This window comes from Nerophis ophidion, linkage group LG10, assembly GCF_033978795.1.
Source record: "Nerophis ophidion isolate RoL-2023_Sa linkage group LG10, RoL_Noph_v1.0, whole genome shotgun sequence".
NCBI classification, from domain to species: Eukaryota; Metazoa; Chordata; class Actinopteri; order Syngnathiformes; family Syngnathidae; genus Nerophis; species Nerophis ophidion.
In genome coordinates, this window is record NC_084620.1 from 33,852,388 (window position 1) to 33,875,159 (window position 22,772).

At 38.0% G+C, this 22,772-nt stretch overlaps 1 protein-coding gene across 2 annotated transcripts in view; it reads left to right on the plus strand.

Moving 5' to 3' along the window:
* The window catches only part of adamtsl3 (ADAMTS-like 3), a 152,094-nt gene that overhangs the window by 97,279 nt on the left and 32,043 nt on the right, over window positions 1-22,772 (plus strand). For both annotated transcript variants that reach the window (XM_061913551.1, XM_061913552.1), the window contains 11 exons: window positions 6,215-6,342; window positions 11,234-11,279; window positions 11,372-11,611; window positions 14,793-14,919; window positions 15,699-15,773; window positions 17,318-17,475; window positions 19,740-19,851; window positions 19,922-20,060; window positions 20,144-20,194; window positions 21,456-21,663; window positions 21,774-21,921. In XM_061913551.1, coding sequence (XP_061769535.1) covers window positions 6,215-6,342; window positions 11,234-11,279; window positions 11,372-11,611; window positions 14,793-14,919; window positions 15,699-15,773; window positions 17,318-17,475; window positions 19,740-19,851; window positions 19,922-20,060; window positions 20,144-20,194; window positions 21,456-21,663; window positions 21,774-21,921 — 1,432 coding nt within the window. The remainder of the gene's footprint in view (window positions 1-6,214; window positions 6,343-11,233; window positions 11,280-11,371; window positions 11,612-14,792; window positions 14,920-15,698; window positions 15,774-17,317; window positions 17,476-19,739; window positions 19,852-19,921; window positions 20,061-20,143; window positions 20,195-21,455; window positions 21,664-21,773; window positions 21,922-22,772) is intronic.

Consider the following 22,772-nt stretch of genomic DNA (forward strand, 5'->3'; position numbering starts at 1 on the left):
TAATTAAAATGTCTAGTTGAAAATGTGTTTATTTGACCTATTTTCCTTGAGATCCAAACAGAAAACAGGTGAGGGGAAATGCTCAGGGACAGAAGTATAGCAGCCATGGGAAAACACCAACAAAACCGGAAAAAGACACCAAAATAAGAGCACAGGACAGGAACTAAAACACTAAACACCGGAGAATACTAACAAAATGCAACACGAGTCATTGCCTGGCCGTTTACACCCTGTCATTGCAGGGCCAAAAATATATATAAGATTTTATTTTTATTAATTCTTTATAAACGCACACATGATGAAAGTGCAATTGGAATGTTGCTAAAGTGCACTTATTTGAATACAATACATATGACTAGTAAAAAAGGTTTTTTATTTGACCTATTTTCCTTGAGGTTATACATTTCGGTTGTAAAGTGTGTTTCATTCGATTGCGCAATTAATGAAAAAATTAATCGATAGATTACTTCACTACAAAAATAAATCGATGGCTGCAGCCCAATAATTGTAACAGGTAATATTTAACAGAAATCATAATGCAAGCATTCTTCCTGACAAACACCAGTCAAAGATCCTCTATATGACAGGAATGCTCTGGTGTTTTAAGGACCTTCTGCAAAAACTTCAGTCAAACATCCTCTTTTTTAAGACAGCAGCTGTTTTTAAAGATCAATTGCAGAAACTCTACGCAAAGATCCTCTGTGACAGAAGTGCTCTACTGCAGTGTTTCTCAACCATTGTTGGGCCACAAGCGCCCCCTAGAGGGCCGCCAAAAATGTACGTTTCTCTGCTGTGGTCCGCAGCCTTACTCAGTTGTAATACACTTTTCCACCACTGCAAACAAACAGAAAAAGTCCGGTGCCATAGTCCTAGAGAACTTTCTTAAGCGCAAAAAATATGACTTCAGTGGTGAAGCTGTATTTTCCTTTGCACTTAAATTGTATTGACAGTTTAAGAAACGTGTAATATTATCTTAATAGATTAGTCAGGATTGATATATGTTAGCACCAGAGGTGGGTAGAGTAGCCAGAAATTGTACTCAAGTAAGAGTACTGTTACTTTAGAGATGTATTACTCAAGTAAAAGTAAGGAGTAGTCACCCAAATATTTACTTGAGTAAAAGTAAAAAGTATGTTGTGAAAAAACTACTCAAGTAGTGAGTAACTGATGAGTAACCTGTTCGTTTAATGATTACGGCAACAAATAATGCACAACAACATAAAAATAGCAACGAGCAAATTCAGAGCCAGGAATATCGCTTAAGCAACTAAAACAATATTATATATTAAATAATAATACATTCAAATAAAAAGAAATTAAGGCAAATTGAGCCACAATAACTTAACAGCACCATAGGCTCAGTAGGCATTGATTGATTGATTGATTGAAACTTGTATTAGTAGATTGCACAGTACAGTACATATTCCGTACAATTGACCACTAAATGGTAACACCCCAATAAGTTTTTCAACGTTAATCAATTACTTAATAAATGACCAAGTCGAGGTGATCTACCTCATATATACATACACACATATCATATATATATATATATATATATATATATATATATATGCATACCTTTATATATATATAGTATATAATTTATATTTATTTATTTTGCCGTTTTTGTTCACATTTTAAAGGTGTTTTAATGAATATACATGCATGTTTAGCATGTAGATTCCTATCTTTAATGAAGACAAGAATATAAGTTGGTGTATTACCTGATTCTGATGACTTGCATTGATTGGAATCAGACAGTGCTGATAACGTCCCGGTTTTCAAATGGAGGAGAAAAAAAGTTCCTCCTTCCTGTCTAATATATCATGAAAGTCGTTGGTTTTTGGCATCTTATTTGTCCAGCATCCATATTCGTTTTTATACACTTTACAAGAAATACATTGGCGGCAAACTCCGTAGCTTGCTAGTTTGTTTGCGCTGGCTTTCGGAGACTCTTATTTTGTTAGCGCAGGCGCGATGGAGCGGCACTTTTATTGTGAAGACAGGAACTGTGCGATCAGTCTTTAGGGTTTTGACTGGAAGTACGGTTGAAATAAAAATTGTCTTTTTTCTTTTATACTTTTGATTGATTGGTTGATTGATTGAAACTTTTATTAGTAGATTGCACAGTACAGTACATATTCCGTACAATTGACCACTAAATGGTAACACCTCAATACGTTTTTCAACATGTCGGGTTCTACATGTGACCACCTGGCTCTGTTTGATTGGTCCAACGTCACCAGTGACTGCATGTGATTGGTGAAACGCAAGCAAGCGTAGTTCCTACTTTGAATGCGTGTCCGACAAAAACAAAACAAACAAAATGTGCATTAACAGATCGATAAAAAAAAAGTAGCGAGTAGCGACCTGATTGCAGATAAATGGAGCGGAGTAAAAGTAGCGTTTCTTCTCTATAAATATACTCAAGTAAAAGTAAAAGTATGTTGCATAAAAACTACTCTTAGAAGTACAATTTATCCCAAAAGTTACTCAAGTGGATGTAACGGAGTAAATGTAGCGCGTTACTACCCACCTGTGGTTAGCACTGCACACTTGTGTGGAAATGCATTTTTCATTGGTGATAACAATCTGCATGATTAACATGGTTTCATATCATTTGGCATGTTTCATCCTGTAGTATAGATATATTTACTGAATGTGATTAAATTCAAAAGTTAGATTACTAATTAATATCTGAGTAGGGCCCTCTTTGGTGGAACAGTTGGACCGCGAAGTCAAAAAGGTTGAGAACCCCTGCTACTTTTTTTACAGATCTACTGCTGAAACATTAGTCAAAGATCCTTTAAAGGACAGCGGGTTAATTTTAAGCCTTCATGACAACAAATATGTACTGCATGCAGTTTTTTTTTTTGGACCATTTTTTGTTGAAGGAGCTATGTTTTTCTTTTCATCTTCATGTTTCCTCCATTTTTCTTTTGTTCAAGTGAAAGCAAGTTATTTTACTAATCTATATGTTATCTTATTAAGGCCACATTCCTTCTCCCGTGGGAGGCAGATGATATGTCCCACAGTGAGTTGAAAACACTGGTAGATGATTTTTTTTTTTTTTTGCCAGCTCAGCCACTTTTTCTTCTCACCTTCCAGCATCGCTCCGAGCCAAAAGAAAGAAATATAACTTGTACGCAGTCAGGCGGAGGTGACATGTAAGAAATGTGACCATGCCAGTCACGTCCCCTTCTTTTTTACCCTCCTTCTGAACGGTTTGGACATTTTGAAAAATCAGCCTCTTGTCGCATCACGCTTTACGGTTCAAGCTGGCGTCTGCTTTATGGTTTGTTAGCTCGTTTTTGGCTTTTTCTTAAAAATACCATCTTCAAGGTGTCTTAAAGTGAAGCCGTTTAATGTGTTGGTAAATCTGACATTTTTACAAACTAAAAATTTAAACAAAAAAGGCGGTTTAATATTATACCATATTGCATGTTTATTGATCTTTGAGGTTCTACATAAATTTTGATGAGAGAAATGCACGGAAAAAAAAACTTCTCTGAACTTTTTTATTTCAGTATTTACCCCCAATATAAGACGACTTGTCTTTTTCAAGAGTTTTAAGACTAAATCCAAGACCAAAAATCTAAAATCAACAGTCTTCTGATGCCTTAGATTTTTCAAAAAGCTTCCATCCCTTCTTTTTCTATGGTAAATGGGTTAGACCTGTATAGCGCTTTTCGACCTTCAAGGTTCTCAAAGCGCTTTGACACTATTTCCACATTCACACACTGATGGCGGGAGCTGCCATGCAAGGCTCTAACCACGACCCATCAGGAGCAAGGGTGAAGTGTCTTGTTCAAGGACACAATGGACGTCACTAGGTTGGTAGAAGGTGGGATCGAACCAGGAACCCTCAGGTTGCTGGCACGGCCACTCTCCGAAACTGCGCTGAGGTGTTGGGAGGGCCTGGAGCCTATTCCAGCTGCATTCGGGAGGAAGTGTCAAGCATTGACGTCGTGGAAGACACAGGAGGTGGTAGTGATTTTGAGGATGCAGATGAACGAGTTTGTAGCGTGAGATAAAAAAAAGGGTATTTTTTAATAAACGAGCAAAAATCGAGGGCAACAGAAAGACTACGAAGGAAACAAAACAAAACTGCTGGAACCCAGCAAAACACTCATGGGAATTGTGGAACAGACGGCGACCACAAAAGGCTTAGAGCAGGGGTCTCAAACTCACTTCACCTGGCATGCAGTCTGGGTGAGGCTGGGCCGCAAGAAAAGATTTCCTAAAAAAAATTGTGCATACTGCTTAGCATGTCTAGTTGTATAATGACGTTTCAAATTGTATTCCTTGTGCACAGCAAATTTTTTTTTGTAAAAAAAAGACACATCGGAAGGAATATTGCCTCTCCCCCTTTTCCAGGAATTGTCTTTGCTCATCACTAACCTCTCTCTTCACTTCAGGTTTTGAAAAAGACTTGTTTGGGGTTGTGGAATATATTTGTATTTAGCCGACGCACGGAGAATAATGTTATTTCCGCAATGTGTGTCGTTCTGCTTTCCTTCCCCACAGAAACACGGCGGTCGGTGGATAATAGCCGGGAAAGTACAGGGATAGCGAGCGCAAAAAAGTGACTGTTATCTGGTGTCATATAATAATATATGTAGTGTTCATCATGTGAGGCAATGCTAATTAAACAAACCAAAAAAAAATAACGGTTTGAATTGGTCTAGGTGTTTGGGGACTGTTTTTACTGACGGACAGTTGTCACAGTGTGACTGCAGCCAGGCACGTAAAAAAACCCTCGTCTCCATGGCAACATCTCTGTCGCTTTCACTCATTTGCCGCTTTCCCACTAAAGCAGGGGTAGGCAACCCAGAACGTTGAAAGAGCCATTTTGGACCCAAATAACACAACGCTGTCAAGCGCCATTCATATAAAACTTGCGGGCCGCACTAACATTACACTTTCATATTAAAGTGGGGGCCGCAAAATAACGTCTTGCGGGCCGCGTGTCTGAGACCCCTGGCTTAGAGACTCCTCTGTAGTCCAGTGAACTGATAATAACATCAATGTCCCGACAACGAAGGTAGAAAAAAGAATGAATAGTCTTGATTGCAAACAGAAAACAGGTGAGGGGAAATGCTCCGGTGCAGAAGTGAAGCAGCCATTGGGAAACACCAACAAAACCGGAAAAATCTGCCAAACAAGCACAGGACAGGAACTAAAACACTGAAGAACACCAACAAAAGAATGCAAGTTACACCCTGAACAAGTTGCCACCTAATCGCTGGACCTCAACAATGTATATATATATATATATATATATATATATATATATATATATATATTTATTTTTTTTAAACACCCTTTATTGACTTAAATGTAAGATAATCAATATAAGGCGTAAAAAAATTTTTTAAGACACTTTCAGAAATTATTGTATTGAATGTAAGATCTCCTCTCTTGCAAGAACCACCCATCCATCCATTTTATACCGCTTGTGCCTTTCGGGGTCGCGGGGGGTCCTGTAGCCGATCTCAGCTGCATTCAGGCGGAAGGCGTAGTACACCCTGGACAAGTGGCCACCTCATCGCAGGGCCAACACAGATAGACAGACAACATTCACACTCACATTCACACATTAGGGACCATTTTAGTGTTGCCAATCAACCTATCCCCAGGTGCATGTCTTTGGAGGTGGGAGGAAGCCGGAGTACCCGGAGGGAACCCACACAGTCACAGGGAGAACATGCAAACACCACACAGAAAGATCTCGGGATTGAACTCAGGACCTTGGTATTGTGAGGAAAATGCACTAACCCCTTGTATCACCATGCTGCCTTCTTGTAAGAACCATTTTTGGAAAACAAATATTGCATCCATCCATTTTCTAAAAACCCAGACTATTTTTTTTTTTTTTATTGACTCGAATATAAGACGACTCTAAATATAAAGTGACAAATCTTTTGTGTGAATGACAAGAAGAAAAGCTCTGACCCGTTTGGGGAATAGTCGTTTGGCGCCACCTTTTGGTTTGCATGGAGAACTCTCTGAATATATGACAATGTGTCTTATATTAGGGTTGACACAATTATTCTGATCAGTTTTAAAGATGTTGGGCTGTTTTGTTGGACCGCACTGTCCATAAATGCGAGCCAAAATAAGGCTGTCATCTTTTTTTATGAATCCATGAATCATACACGACTCAAATTAAAAATGTTTACCTCATAGGATGGTTTCTCTTTGTGCGCAGAGCTCGCGAACAGCCCGCTCGGAAGAGGACCGAGACACTCTTTGGGATGCCTGGGGCTCGTGGAGCGAGTGTTCCCGCACCTGCGGAGGAGGAGCGTCCTATTCCCTGAGACGATGCCTCAATTCCAAGTAGGACTTAAAGAGGAAGTGCACTTTTTTTTTTACAAAAGTTTGCCTATCATTCAAAATCATTATGAAAGACATGATGATTGGATGTTATTTTTTCTAATGCATTCTGAATATATAAATAAATGCCATCAAAAGTCTGATTACAATGAAGACTATGGGAACCATGCAATTCTGCTAATAAAGCCCTTAAAAACATCCACATATCTCCAGTAAGGATTTATATACATGATTTAAGTAAAAATGTAATGTACTAAATAATAATATTTAGTATTCCTGTATATTGATTACTTTCTTCATCACTGATTTCTGCTCACTGCAGACTTCATTAGAGCCAACAAATGTGACAAAATATAACTTACTGTACTTACTGCTGTCGTTAGGTTGCCGACTGCTAAGTGTTTCTATATTCCTATTTAGGTAAAGAATGATTCATAATATACAGTATATATATATATATATATATATATATATATATATATATATATATATATATATATATATATGTATATATATATATATATATATATATATATATATATATATATATGTATATATATATATATATATATATCCCTTCATCCCAAGTGCAGGACTAATAGACTCGAAAACTCCTTTGTCCCACACGCCATTAGACTGTACAACTCCTCTCTGGGGCGGGGGGCGGGGGGTACAAGGATGACAGGAGATGCAAAACAATAACAGTGCATATTATTTTTTTCATAACATGGTCACTACTGCCTACTTTGTCTTGTTATATTCTTATTTTACTGTTATATTTTTATTCCCATTGTTGCTTTTTAGTTTTTATTCTTATTGTAATATTTTTCTATTTTGTTTCCATTTAAACCCCCATTATTTACTTTTTACTTTTATTTAAATTGATCTCAACTCTGTACACTGCTGCTGGAACTTTAATTTTCCTGAAGGAACTCTCCTGAAGGAATCGATGAAGTACTATCCATCCATCTATCTATCTATCTATCTATCTATATATATATATATATATATATATATATATATATATATATATATATATATATATATATATATATGATGCCGACTGCTGAGTGTTCATATATTCCTATTTAGAAAAAAATGACTCATAATATATATATATATATATATATATATATATATATATATATATATATATGTATATATGTCAGGAAAAAACACAAGGCTACACAAAGTTTCCCTGCTCGTCAGATTTTAAAAATAAAATCCCCTGACGAGCAGGGAAACCTGCGAAACAGGCTTGTAGGGATGATATAGCCTCGTGTGTTTTTTCCTTCCCTAACATATATTCCGCTCTACCCCGGGAGCACTGTATAACGGAGATAAACCACATAAACATCAACTATATATATATATATATATATATATATATATATATATATATATATATATATATATATATATATATATATATATATATATATATATATATATATATGTATATATGTATATATATATATATATATATATATATATATATATATATATATGTATATATGTATATATTCCGAGCACGATGACGTCCCGTTATCGATGGGAATATACATTTTAAGACAATACGATTTGCCTCAGTACCTATGAGACACGGAGAGTAACAAGCAGTAGAAAATTGATTAGAAAGGACCGATTAAAAAAAAAGAACAAAAAAAAAATTAAATAAAAATACAATTTTTTGTTTTAATTTATTTTTATTTTGGTCGCTGGCGGTCCAGATTCCACTGATCTAGACCAGTGGTTCTCAACATTTTTTCAGTGATGTACCCCCTGTGAACATTTTTTTTAATTCAAGTACCCCCTAATCAGAGCGAAGCATTTTTGGTTGAAAAAAAGAGATAAAGAAGTAAAATACAGCACTATGTCATCAGTTTCTGATTTATTAAACTGGATAACAGTGCAAAATATTGCTCATTTGTAGTGTTCTTTCTTGAACTATTTGAGATAAAAAGATATGAAAATGACTAAAAACTTGTTGAAAAATAAACAAGTGATTCAATTATAAATAAAGATTTCTACACATAGAAGTAATCATCAATATATAGTGCCCTCTTTGGGGATTGTAATAGAGATCCATCTGGATTCATGAACTTAATTCTAAACATTTCTTCACAAAAAAAGAAATCGTTAACATCAACATTTATGGAACATGTCCACAAAGAATCTAGCTGTCATCACTGAATATTGCATTATTGCATTTCTTTTCACAGTTTATGAACTTATATTGATATTCTGTTGAAATATTATTCACTAACCCCATGGATGGAAATATATTTATAAAGGATTTTTGAATTGTTTCTATTTTTAGAATATTTTCCAAAAATCTCACGTACCCCTTGGCATACCTTCAAGTATCCCCAGGGGTACACGTACCCCCATTTGAGAACCACTGATCTAGTGGGAGGCCAAAGACTCAAATATTTGAACAAAAATGTACTGTTCGAGCTGTGTATAATGTTCCAGTGGCTAAACATATTACATATACTTGTTCAATTAAACATCAGCCTTTTTTTGATGGCTACTTAGGCCTACTACACTACTGTATTTTAATGTTGGTCACTCCGATGATACCTGGAGAAGCATTTGTTTTCTAAAGTGGTACTTAGTGAAAAAAAAGTTTGAGAAGATGATTTATTCGCCATTGCCCTTAAAAAGTACATCAAGATTTGTTTACAGTAAACCCCTCCAAGAAGGAGAAATGCAATCTGCCAGAACTTGTAATTTCATTTTTTTTTTGTACGTGTTTTTAATAACAGTAAGAGAGCATCTCGCTGGTCATAAATAATACAACAGCACTTAAGCATGGGTGCAACAGCCCATCCACATGTCCACACTTTGCTGTGCTGCGGTTAATAATGCAGCATGCGATCAAGGGACTAGCTCGGGCGACACGATTTGTTTCGTCTGCACTTTTTTCCGCGTCAGTCCCATGTGTATGTATGAACATTTAAGGGTCAGCGGTGTTGCGGGTATGTTTTTTAGCTTTGGAAAAGACACATACACACACACACAATGAGGCCCCGTGCTTTTTTTATGATGTTCTTTGATTTACCGAAACAGCAGGGGGACTCTCTTGTCCCCATGCCAACAGTAAGGTGTTGTGAGACGGGGTTACCACCACCAACGAGTCTGCATGAAGTTGTAAGCGCTGTCGTCTGCGCTTTTAATACACGTGCATGTCTACACCGACGACGCCAAACACCTCGTAACACATCGGGTGCTTTTACAGCCGGTACCACTCTTTGGTCTCGTAACAAGCAAAAGGGAAATGCTGATAGCAAAGAATGAAACACCTCAAAAGTGACCCGGATATAAAACGACTCTGAATAAAAGAACATACTTTTTTTGTTGTTTCAAAGCTAATAATTTGCAATTAGAATTTATTTTCTGGCACAAACCATTTTTTTAATTGGCTGATTCAGCCAATTCATCCATCCATCTATTTTCTACTGCTTGTCCCTTTTGGGGTCACGGGGGGTGCTGGAGCCTATCTTATCTGCATTTGGGCAGAAGGCTGTGAACACCCTGGACAAGTCGCCACCTCATTGCAGGGCCAACACAGATAGACATTCAACATTCACACTCACATTCACACACTAGGGCCAATTTAGTGTTGCCAATCAACCTATCCCCAGGTGCATGTCTTTGGAAGTGGGAGGAAGCCGGAGTACCCGGAGGGAACCCACGCAGTCACGGGGAGAACATGCAAACTCCACACAGAAAGATCCCGAGCGCGGGATTGAACTCAGGACTTTGGTATTGTGAGGCACACGTACTAAACCCTGTAATACCGTGATGCCACTGCCGTGCTGAATCACCACATCAACATTGTACAATTGTATTCTCTGGCGCATTTAAAAATCAATAAACCCGCATCACCAATTAAAACATATCTTATGTGTTACTGTCAAAATTAAAACTGCAAAAAACATAATAAACATGAAAAAATAAATAAATAAAATATTTGAATTCACGGTTTGTAGCATCCATTCGAGCTTCCGGGGTTGGCCGACATCGTCTCACAAGATGTAGTTTATCTTTAAATATCCTTCTTGAAAATGTCCTTGCAAATAAATGTGTTGTCTTGTCTAATCATAAAATATGTAGTCGAGGCGTGTTGGCTGGGTTCTTAAATTTCGCTCCACAGTGTGCTCATCAAAAACATCCCGCTGCAATCAACCAAAACGGCGCTACTGCGCATGCTCTTCACTAGTATGGCATGCTGGGTAATGGAGTGCTTATGTTATTAACCTGGCTCATAACATCACAATATATATCTGTCTTTGGCCAGCTGGAAGGCCTTACAGACAACAACACGTGATATAATTGGCTATCGCAATTGTCTATCAACTGTATGTCCTTGTTCATTTACAGTGCACAGACGCCCGCATTGCTGAATCTGAAGGCCTCTGGCAGATTTGGCACAGCATGGCAACATAAGCTAGCTGAATTCTGATTGGATAAACACTTTAACCTAAAAACAACAGCACTGGAATATGACATGAGGAGAATATGAATACTTTTAGATATTTAGGGAAAGTAAATAAAATAATACTTGTATCTATAATTATGATCAGGATTTGTGGTTATGATAGGCCAGCATAGAAGGCCTTGTTGGTCCTGACAGCACACCACTGGCTTCAATGGGTTAAAAGTTGGAATATAGGTGAATTCCAGGTCAGATTTCCAGCTATGATAAATCCACTTTGACATAGCGCTTATATTCACATTGAAGGGACATTATTATGTCTTAGGGCCACTTGTGGTTGCCCAATGTCAAGCTAACCGCCGAGTGTGCGTATGTGTTGTGGTCTGCCTCATCATTCAACACCACAGAAAGTCAGTTGACACACTTTTTTCCCCCCTTGCCTTACTTCTGCAGGACATGTGAAGGGCAGAATATCAAATATCGCACATGCAGTAATGTGGTAAGTTGTTTCTCTTTAATGTAGTATTTCTTAAAATGACTGAATGTTATGGAGAATACTGTGCTCTTACTATGTCTATGTTTTCATTACAGGAATGCCCTGCGGACGCGGGAGACTTCCGGGCTCAGCAGTGTTCAGCCCACGCCGATGTCCGCTACCAGGGCCGCTATCACGACTGGCTGCCTCTCTACAATGACCCAGACAACCCCTGCACCCTCAAATGCAAGGCCGAGGGCTCGTCGGGCGTGGTGGTCGAGTTGGCGCCCAAGGTTCTGGACGGGACGCGGTGCTACACGGAGTCCCTGGACATGTGCATCAGCGGAGTGTGCCAGGTAGTACACCACCAAAGACAGGTCTGAAAAAAATGTGCATTTGTAATTGATTTAGTTGGGCATCACTGTTTTTTCATAGCTGGATTTTATTACATCCTCCAGGGAAAGTTGTGGGATATTTTTTATACACAGTACAGGACAAAAGTTTGGACACACCTTCTCATTCAAGTAGTTTTTTTAATTTTTATGATTATTTACATTGTAGATAGTCACTGAAGGCATCAACACAATTAATGAACGCGTGGAGTTACGTATTTAACAAAAAAGGTGAAATTTACGAAAATATGTTTTATATTGTAGTTTCCTCAGAATAACCACCCATTGCTCTGATTACTTTTTTGCCTACTCTTGGCATTCTCTCGATGGGCTTCAGGAGGTAGTCATCTGAAATGATTTTCACTTCACAGGTGTGCTCGAAGCCCATCGAGAGAATGCAAAGAGTGTACAAAGCAGTAATTAGAGCAAAGGGTGAAGAAACTAGAATATAAAACGTGTTGTCAGTTATTTCAAATTTTTTTGTTAAGTACATAACGCCACATATGTTCATTCCTAGTGTTGATGCCTTCATTGACAATCTAGAATGTAAATAGTCATGAAAATAAAGAAAACGCATTGAATGAGGAGAAGGTGTGTCCAAAATCTTGGCCTGTACTGTATATAATTTAAAAAAAAAAAATAATAACAAATATTTTGCTGCTTTTCAAACTTTTTTTTTTTTTTTTAGCATTTTATTTTTATTTTTTTTACCACAAACCATTTTCAGCAGGTACGTGCAGTCAATGTTAATGAACATTAATATTTGTTAAATAAACAGTGTTAAGAAAATGATTGGAATGATACTGAAAATATATTCATAAGTAAAAATCGCTGATGAAGAAATGTCGCTGCCCATCCCTGACTATTGAATGTTTTCCAGGCCATTGACCCCCGAATTAAAATATAGATGGAGCAGGGACCCCCTATTTATACACAGTATCTTGTATGAAATAGTGTTTTAGATTACACTGGCCCTAAAAGTACCTCGTTATCAAGTAACGGCCGTGGCCGTGCCAGCAACGTGAGGGTTACTGGTTCAATCTCCACCTTCTACCAACCTGGTCACATGCGTTGTGTCCTTGAGCAAGACACTTCACCCTTGCTCCTGATGAGTCGTGGTTAGGGCCTTGCATGGCAGTTCCTGCAATCTGTGTGTGAATGTGTGTGAATGGGTGAATGTGGAAATAGTGTCAAAGCGCTTTGAGTACCTTGAAGGTAGAAAAGCGCGATACGAGTATAACCCATTTACTATTTAATATTCACCAAGAGTTCCGTTCTGAAACAGTTTACTTTAGTTTTGTCTTTATTTTTATAGCATGTAATCAAATTAGGAAAAGTCATAAAATGCCCTTTAATTGACACATACTTATTAAACAATACAACCACACCTCAGTAATATAAGTCAGATCTTATATCCAAAATGTTCCTAAATTACAGTGCATCCGGAAAGCATTTACAGTGCTTCACTTTTTTTTCTCCACATTTTGTTATGTTACAGCCTTACTACAATATGGGATAAATGGATTTGTTTCCTCAAAACTCTATGCCATATAGTGATAATATGACAATGTTTTTATTTAATAATTTGGAAAATGTAATGACAAATAATAATAATAAAAAAATAAATAAAAAAAAAGTATACACAATATTCACAGCCTTTGTTGATGCACAGTTGGATGGCAATTACAGTCTCATATATTTTTAAATACGATGCCACTAGCTTGGCCTGCCCATCGTTGGGCATTTTCACCCCATTCTTCTTTTTAGCACCTCTCAAACTCCATAAGATTGGATGGGAAGTTGGTTTGCATCCAGCATGTCTCTGCACTGCTGCATTACACCCCAGGGGTGTCCTTTGCCAATGCCTGTATGGAAAGCGGTCTTAAAGGGGAACATTATCACAATTTCTGAAAGGTTAAAACCAATAAAAATCAGTTCCCCGTGGCTTATTTTATTTTTCTAAGTTTTTCTCAAAGTTTTACCCATCACACAATATCCCGAAAAACAGCTTCGAAGTGCCTGATTTAACCGTCGTTATATCCACCCGTCAATTATCCTGTGACATCACAGCATGACCACACAGAAACAAACATGGCGGATAGCGATATTAGCTCGGATTCAGACTCGGATTTCAGCGCCGTAAGCGTTTCAACAGATTACACATGTATTGAAACGGATGGTTGGAGTGGAGGCAGGTACCGAAAACGAAATTAAAGAAGAAACAGAAGCTTTTGAGCCATATCATGACAGACAGCGGCACGGGAGGAAGCGCGGACGAATTTGGCGATCCCCTTCTAACCAACGATTGGTATGTGTTTGTTTGACATTAAATGTGGGTGGAGGGAAAGGCTGGAGGCAAATATAGCTACAAATGAGGCATAATGATGCAATATGTACATACAGCCATCTTAAATTGCATGTTAGCATCGATTAGCTTGCAGTCATGCCGTGACCAAATATGTCTGATTAGCACACTCCACATAAGTCAATAACATCAACAAAACTCACCTTTGTGATTTATTTGACTTTATCGTTGGAAATGCATCTGCTTTGAGTGTCGCAGGATATCCATACATTCTTGGCATCTCTGTGCCATCTCTGTTGTAGCATAGCTGTCGTCGGTACAGTGTGCAGAACAAACAAGGGACTTTCGCATCTTTTGGCCACTGGTGCAACTTGAATCTGTTTCTGTTCGTTTGTTACACCCTCCAACACAGACGAGGCATGATGTCTCCAAGGTACCGGAAAACAGTCGAAAAAACGGAAAATAACAGAGCTGATTTGACTTGGTGTGTGTAATGTGTTTGAGAAAATGGCGGGTCGCTTCACGATGTGACGTCACGGGTGAAAGGTCATTGCTCCAACAGGCGAACAATGGAAAGGCATTTAAATCGCCAAATTCACCCTTTTGGAGTTCGGAAATCGGTTAAAAAAACATATGGTCTTTTTTCTGCAACATCAAGGTATATATTGACGCATACGTAGGTCTGGTGATAATGTTCCCCTTTAACATTGGGAAAAGACTTCTGAAGGAACTTGTATGACATTTTAACAGCACAAACTATCTCCAAAGGTATTAAAATAGATACCGCAAAACGATTATCCTGATTGTTGCACACATCAATATACCGCTTTTCCTTACCAGATCGTCGGCTGCGACCACGAATTGGGAAGCGCGGCCAAAGAAGACAACTGTGGCGTGTGCAGTGGAGATGGCTCCTCCTGCCGGCTTGTGCGAGGACACTACAAATCCCAGCATGCCTCAGGAAAAAGTAGGTTCTGTCATGATCTTTTGCCCGGATCATAGTTTGTTTACGTTTGAGTTCACTTGTTTGCTTAGTTCTGTCTTAGCACCCCGGTTTTGTGTCTCTTTGGTTGCCATAGCTATTCATTATTTTCACCTGCCTCTGATTAGTGTTCGGGACACTCACCTGTTCCCGTGCACTAATAAGAGAGTTATTTAGTCCTGCTTTTTGCCACATTCAGGGTGGTGCTTTTGTTTTCTTCCATTCAACAGTTTCCACCAATTACCCTTTGGATCCCTGAGCTAAGCTTTCACCTATGTGTTTCCTTCTTAGCTATTCCGTTAGCTCTTATGCTATAGGCACGCTCTTCTTGTGTTTGTTTGTTTGTTCCTGCCTGAGTTATGAGCATTAAATAATTGTATTACTTGCACACTGCATCCGGAGTTTCGTCTGCATGTTGGGAGAACAATTCGTGCATCACCATGCGACCACGACGTAATAGAAAAGCACCAGCCCGAGTGTGGCGAAAGGCAGAACTAATTAGCTCTCTGATTAGTGCCCGGTAACAGGTGAGCGTCCCGAACACTAATCAGTGGCAGGTGAAAACAATGAATAGTCATGGCAACCAAGGAGACACAAAACAGTGGTGCTGAAACAGAAGTCAACAAGTGAAATCAAACGTAAACAAACTATGATCCGGGAAAAAGATCGTTACAGGTTCCCTCATAGAACTGCATTGTGATGGGTGCTGGTTGAAATTCTTGATTAAAATGTCTGACATGTTGTCTTTTTCTGTCGAACTGCAGCCGAGGACACTGTGGTGGTGATCCCCTATCAGAGTCGACACGTACGTCTTGTCCTCAAAGGCCCGGATCACTTGTGTAAGTCCTGGTAGGTCCAGGGTGCCCTTCCATTTTTTAGTTTATATTGACTTTAACATAAGGCGGTTATTGTCAGACTTTTAATTTAAGGTACAACTCAACATGGTTTGGGTGCAATCTTTTCAAACATTTATTTGAACTTTTATAGGCAATTATACCCTAGGATTTGTTTTTTGTTTTTTTACTATCATTGTCTTGTCACAGTTTTGTTGTTTTCAAAAACGGGTCTTGAAAACAAGGGTCGTTTTATATTTAAGAGTCTAAAGATTTATAGATGAAAACCAGCAAGTGGCAACAAACGACCTATCCCCAAGCAATTATTTTCTATATAATAACAAAACATGTTGGATGCCACAAAAAAACATGATTTTTGGTGGTTTAGTCATTAATTGATTACAAATATGAAAAGACCTGGTCAAGACCTTTAAGTTATTATATGACTCGAGGCAGTTTGCCGCAAATTATTTTAGAGATCGTAACGAGCGTACGATCTCTTTTATTGACGTGATGGACATTTTTGTCTATTATTTTTCTCAAGTCATATAAACCTTCAAAAATACTCCTTCCCAAAAATAGATCATGAAAAATAGCGGGAGTTTCATATTCAAAGTTCAATAGCGTTGTGCATGTGGCACTAAACAACCTAATCTGGAAAAAGATTTTGCGACAAAGGCCGAAAATATTTTTTTGTTTTACACTTGGCGGACTCAAACTTTATACATTCAAACAAGCAGGTGGCGCTAAAAAGACTTTTCTGCTAAGTTGGTACAAAATCTTGTCACTGTTTTGAACTTCCATCCATCGAACTTCCATCCATCCATCTATTTTCTACCGCTTGTCCCGTTCGAGGTCGCAAGCGATGCTGGAGCCTATCTCAGCTGCATTCCGGCGGAAGGCGGCATACACCCTGGACAAGTCGCCACCTCATCACAGAGCCAACACAAATAGACACTTACTATGTTTGCTTATTCCATGTGTGTGGTATCTTAGTTCTTGTCCTGTGTCTTTATTTAGCATTTCCTTGTGCTCTGCGCAGGCTTCCTCAATAGGAGCCTGATTGTCAACCAGGTACAGGTGTGTCCCGGTTGCCGATCAGGCTACTATTTAAGTTTGGCCGGATCATTGCTTCATGTCTACGTGTTGTTACCTGTCGATCTGAGTGTCTGTTTACCTCCCAAAAAAATGTCTGTGTCTTGTGCACTATTAGCTGCACTCTCCTTTTTTTGTTGGTTTTTTTCCACTCATTGTGAATGGGTTTTTTGTTTATATTAAAACAATATTGTTTTACTTACCGTCTCTATGCTCCCACTTCCTGACACATGTATGACAGTAAACATGGTAAATGGTGCCAAAAATATAACATTTGGTGATTAAGTCATTACGTTGGAGCCTATTGACGGAAAAATATAACAAATATCTTGTCAAGACCATTTATTTAAAGGTACAATTTGATATGTTTTTGTTGCAAATGGATTTTGGGATTGTTATGAGTGTAGAAACACAACATTTATTGACAAATGTGCGATTTTGTGTTTTTGCTTTAGCTGTGGGGAGTAAGACTCTGCAAGGGGTGAAAGGCCAACTTGTCCTTAATAAGTCAGGGCAGTACCACCTGGAAAATACCACCTTGGATTACCAGAAACTCGCCGACAAAGAAGTCCTGAGAATTCCTGGGCCACTCTGGGCTGATTTCACCATCCAGGTAAGAGTTTAAAAATGTACAATGTGCGACACTAAAAGCTGGATTCTTCTTCACAAATCTTCGGCAACCATTAGAATTGTTGTTTCAATGTGGTGAAAACCAAAATATGGTTACATAAAGTTGGACATTTATTATGGATTATTATGAGAAAAAAAGTTTTAAAACATTTTCCAGTGGTAAAGTTGTCATTTTAATTTTGAAGGTCAAAATTTTATGCATGGGACCTTACTGAAGTTGCACTTGAGATCCTCTAGATAATACCTTTAGTCTCATAAAATTACAACTTTATTCTTGAAGATGTTTTGTTCCTGAAACAAATATGGCCCTATACCCCAAAATTAAGACAGTATTCTCAGAATATGATGTTATTTCTTGACTTTCACTTTTAGCCTAAAACGGGGTTCGGCTACCCCTGCTCTTTAGCACCGCCCTGGTGGCTCTCTGGAGCTTTTTAAAAAATGTATGAACAATTGAAAAATATAATTTTTGTTTTAACATGGTTTCTTATCGAGAACAAACATGACACAAACCTACTTAATTGTTAGAAATCACACTGTTTATATTAAACATGCTTCAGTGATTAGAGACTATCGTCTTAGTAATTTTGATGGTCCTTGAACTCAGCGTAGTTTGTTTACATGTGCAACTTTCTCCGACCTTCTAAGACGTGTTTTACGCCACCCCATTTTTGTCTCATTTTGTCCAACAAACTTTTTATGCTGTGCGTGAATGCACAAAGGTGAGTTTTGTTGATGTTATTGACTTATGTGGAGTACTTATCAGGCATATCCTTCATACCGACAGCCATCAGACTGTATAATGCATTTGTTCCTTCTTGACTGCACTTAATGCAGAATATATGTAGAATATATTTATATAATTCATATATTATATATATAATATATGTCATATATTGTTTATTATTATTATTGTTTATTGTGAGCAAACTGTGGTGCTGAATTTCCCCCAGGGATCAATAAAGCACTTTCTATCCATCTATCTATCTATCATATTTGGTTACTGGTAGAAAATGGATTGATGGATGGATGACTGCTGGCTTATCAATGCTAACATGCTATCTAGGCTAGCTGTATGTACATATCGCATCATTATGCCTTATTTGTAGGTATATTGGAGCTCATTTAATTTCCGTTATGTCCTCTTAATTCAATTTAAATTTGTATGTCTCATGACACATTATCTGTATGTAATATTGGCTGTATTTCTGATAGTCATTTGTGTACCACGTTGTTCCGGACCAGAGCAAACGTTACCCAGCTTGCAAAGACTGTAGTAAATCCATTAGAAGAAGACTGCCTACCGTTTCCTTAAACTTGGATACACACATCTAGACCATTAAAAGCCAGTTATTTCCAAGAGTTGTCTCACCTTCTGAGAAGCCTCAATTTTACTAATGATTTCAAATGTTGTAAAAATGTGTGGATTAAATATTACATTTCAATATTTTTGTTAACAAAGATTTGCGTCAGCCTATGACCGTCATGTTGATAGTAGGTTAATATAGCCAATATAGACACTTACAAGATGTTGTCTTCATTATAACACTTATACAAGGCTTTTGATTTTTTTTGCAGCTCCAGACAGATTTTATTTTTTTATTTTTATCCAATACGGCTCTTTCAACATTTTGAGTTGCCGACCTCTGGCCTAAAATAACACAACTTTATTCTTTAACATTTATTTTTTTTATATTGTGACGTGTCGTCGTAACAGTACAATGTTTTTTTTTTTCCAAAAATAACACTGTACTTTGACTATTTATTTTCTAGTTGCTCTCATAAAATTACACGCTTTACTTTGCGACTATTTTTGAAAAATATGTCTGTATTCTTAAAAGATTATGACATTTTTCTCTTAAGATACAATTTTAAAGCATAACACTTCCCAATTTTATGATCTACATATTACAACTTTGTCTAAGAATAAGATTTGTTTTTTGTAAAAGTAGTCAGATATTTGAACTTTTTTTTTCTCGAAATAAATAAAACATTCCTGTTATATTAGGCACATTTTCCTGTTATACTACAACTTGTTTATCAAAATAAAAAAAGTATATTGTAAAATTTTGAAATTTTCTTCATATAAATAATGAAGTTGTATAACTGTAGTTTTTAGGTGTCCTCCTACTAAACTTAAATAGTATTTTTTATTTCAACTAGAAGATGTCCAATAGGATTTTTTGGGCTTGTCCAAAACCATGTATTTTAGTGTATGATACAAACATTGTATTATATTTCCTTCAGGTCCAGTTTGCAAGTGGAGCAGACAGCGTCATCCAGTACATCTTCTACCAGCCTATTATCCACCGCTGGAGGGAGACGGACTTCTTCCCTTGCTCTGTCACGTGTGGAGGAGGTAGTTTGCCAACATGCAGCACCATTATTATCATAACAACATCAAACCAGCGTGGGTATTTTTCCTTTAGGATACCAGCTGACGTCTGCCGAGTGCTTTGACATTCGCAGTGGCCGCGTGGTTGTGGACCAGTACTGCCATTATTACCCGGAGAACATCAAGCCCAAACCTAAATTGGAGGAATGCAACATGGAGCCTTGTCTTGCCAAGTAAGAATATTGTACATTTCTTGCTTCTTTCGACATTAAAAAAAATTACAGTAAATTGTCTTACAGAGTATGATGTCTTTCAGTGATGGCTACAAGGAGATTATGCCTTATGACCTCTACCACCCCTTGCCTCGGTATGTCCTTATCTACATTAAATACCAATATACTTACAATATTATATATATATATATATATATATATATATATATATATATATATATATATATATATATGTATATATATATATATATATATATATATATATATATATATGTCTTAATTGGATTATCCAGAGAATAGTGCTCGATACCGTGGTAGAGCGCAATATGTATGTGTGGGAAAAATCACAAGACTACTTCATCTCTACAGAACTGTTTCTTGAGGGGTTCCCTCAATCATCAGGAGATTTTAAAGGAAGCATTCACATACAATGGTTTATATAGGGCACAGAGTGGGTAGGTACAGGCAGGCGTAGGGGCGTGGTGATTGGCTCATGTGTTACCTAGGAGGTGTTTCCGTCTGTGACAGCATGTTGACATGATTTCACTGCGCTTGTTGAGTGATGACAGGTCTGGGTGATATATAATAACTGAGAAACGAGAAAGAGAAAGAGAAACTGTTTATTATATATCACCTAGACCTGTCATATATATATATATATATATATATATATATATATATATATATATATATATATATATTAGGCTTCACGGTGGGGTTAGTGCGTCTGCCTCACAATACGAAGGTCCTGAGTATTCCTGGGTTCAATCCCGGACTCGGGATCTTTCAGTGTGGAGTTTGCATGTCCTCCCCAAGACTGCGTGGGTTCCCTCCGGGTACTCCGGCTTCTTCCCACTTCCAAAGACATGCACCTGGGGATAGGTTGATTGGCAACACTGAATTGGCCCTAATGTGTGAATGTGAGTGTGAATGTTGTCCGTCTATCTGTGTTGGCCCTGCGATGAGGTGGCGACTTGTCCAGGGTGTACGCCGCCTTAAGCCCAATCGTAGCTGAGATAGGCACCAGCCCCCCCCCCTCCCCCCCTCCCGCGACCCCAAAGGGAATAAGCGGTAGAAAATGGATGGATGGATGGACGGACATATATATATATATATATATATATATATATATATAGAGAGAGAGAGAGAGAGAGAGAGAGAGAGAGAGAGAGAGAGAGAGAGAGAGAGAGAGAGAGAGAGAGAGAGAGAGAGAGAGAGAGAGAGAGTGTACAGGCCAAGAGTTTCGACACACCTTCTCCTATAGAAGTGTGTGTATTAACTTTATTAGCCTACTATCAAAATGACTGTGTCATAGGCTGACGCAAATCTTTGTTAACAGAAATGTTGAAATGTAATATTTATTCACACACACACACACACACAAACACGTTTAAGGTGGGAAAGCAGCCCCTGGACAGCCTGCTCCACTTCCTGCGGCGGCGGAGGCATCCAGAGCCGCTCTGTCTCCTGTGTGGAGGAGGACATGCAAGGCACCATCACACCGACCGAGGAGTGGAAGTGTCTCTATGCCCCCAAGACGGCCATTTTGCAGCCATGCAACGCCTTCGACTGCCCCACCTGGCTGGCCCAGGAGTGGTCTCCCGTACGTTTTTGATACTTTTCAAAGCATCTCCTTGAATTTATCTTAAATCAACATGGAGTCAGAAAAGCCAGATAAGAAACATTTACAGTATATGTCATATCTCCCGCCAGTGCACAGTGACATGCGGTCAGGGTCTGCGCTACAGGGTGGTGCTCTGCATTGACCACAGGGGGCTCCATGCTGGAGGATGCAACCCCACCACCAAGCCCCACATTAAAGAGGAGTGCCTGGTCACAGTGCCCTGCTACAAAGCAATAGGTGGGTTTTTAAACATGCTATAACTGCATGTTTTGGTGGTAAAAAATACGTCAACCCCTGCTATTATTAGAACTTAAAACAGTCTGAAGGCTGAGTGTCTCACTTATTCACACACTGCAAAAACTGAAATCTAAGTAAGATTAAATATCTCAAATAAGGGTGATATTCGCTTATTTTCTGTCTGATAAGATTATTCTTCTCACTAAGCCGATTTTATGTTACAATGTTATACATGTTTTAAGGGTTTTGGTCTTAAATGATCTCAGTAAGATATTACAGCTTGTTGCTGAGATTTGATGACCTCTATTGAGTAAAACATGCTTGAAACTAGAATATCAACTGTTGCAAAGCTGTGTCATCAACACTCACAAGTATAAAACTACTATTATAAAGTAATAATTTCTTACTTCAAGAATGAAAAGAAAAATCATGATGCCGAGCGCATATCATTATGTCAAGATAATGGCACTAACATTGCCTTAATTTAAGAATATTTTTCAACATATTATGCAAAAAGGTCTTTGTTTCTACCAAGAAAAGTGCACTTGTTATCAGTAAGAATATACTTTTTTAAAGGTATTTTTGGGGTTCATTGAAGTTAGCTAATTTTACTTGTTTTGGAAAGTCTTGACAAAACAAATGTTCTTGTTCTATTGGCAGATAATTTTGCTTCGTTCAAATAAAATACCCCAATTTAGTTTTCTTCTTGTTTTTGAACACTGACTTTTTGCAGTGCATTCTTTCATGATGATTACTATCCATCCATCCATCCATCCATCATCTTCCGCTTATCCGAGGTCGGGTCGCGGGGGCAGCAGCCTAAGCAGGGAAGCCCAGACTTCCCTATCTCC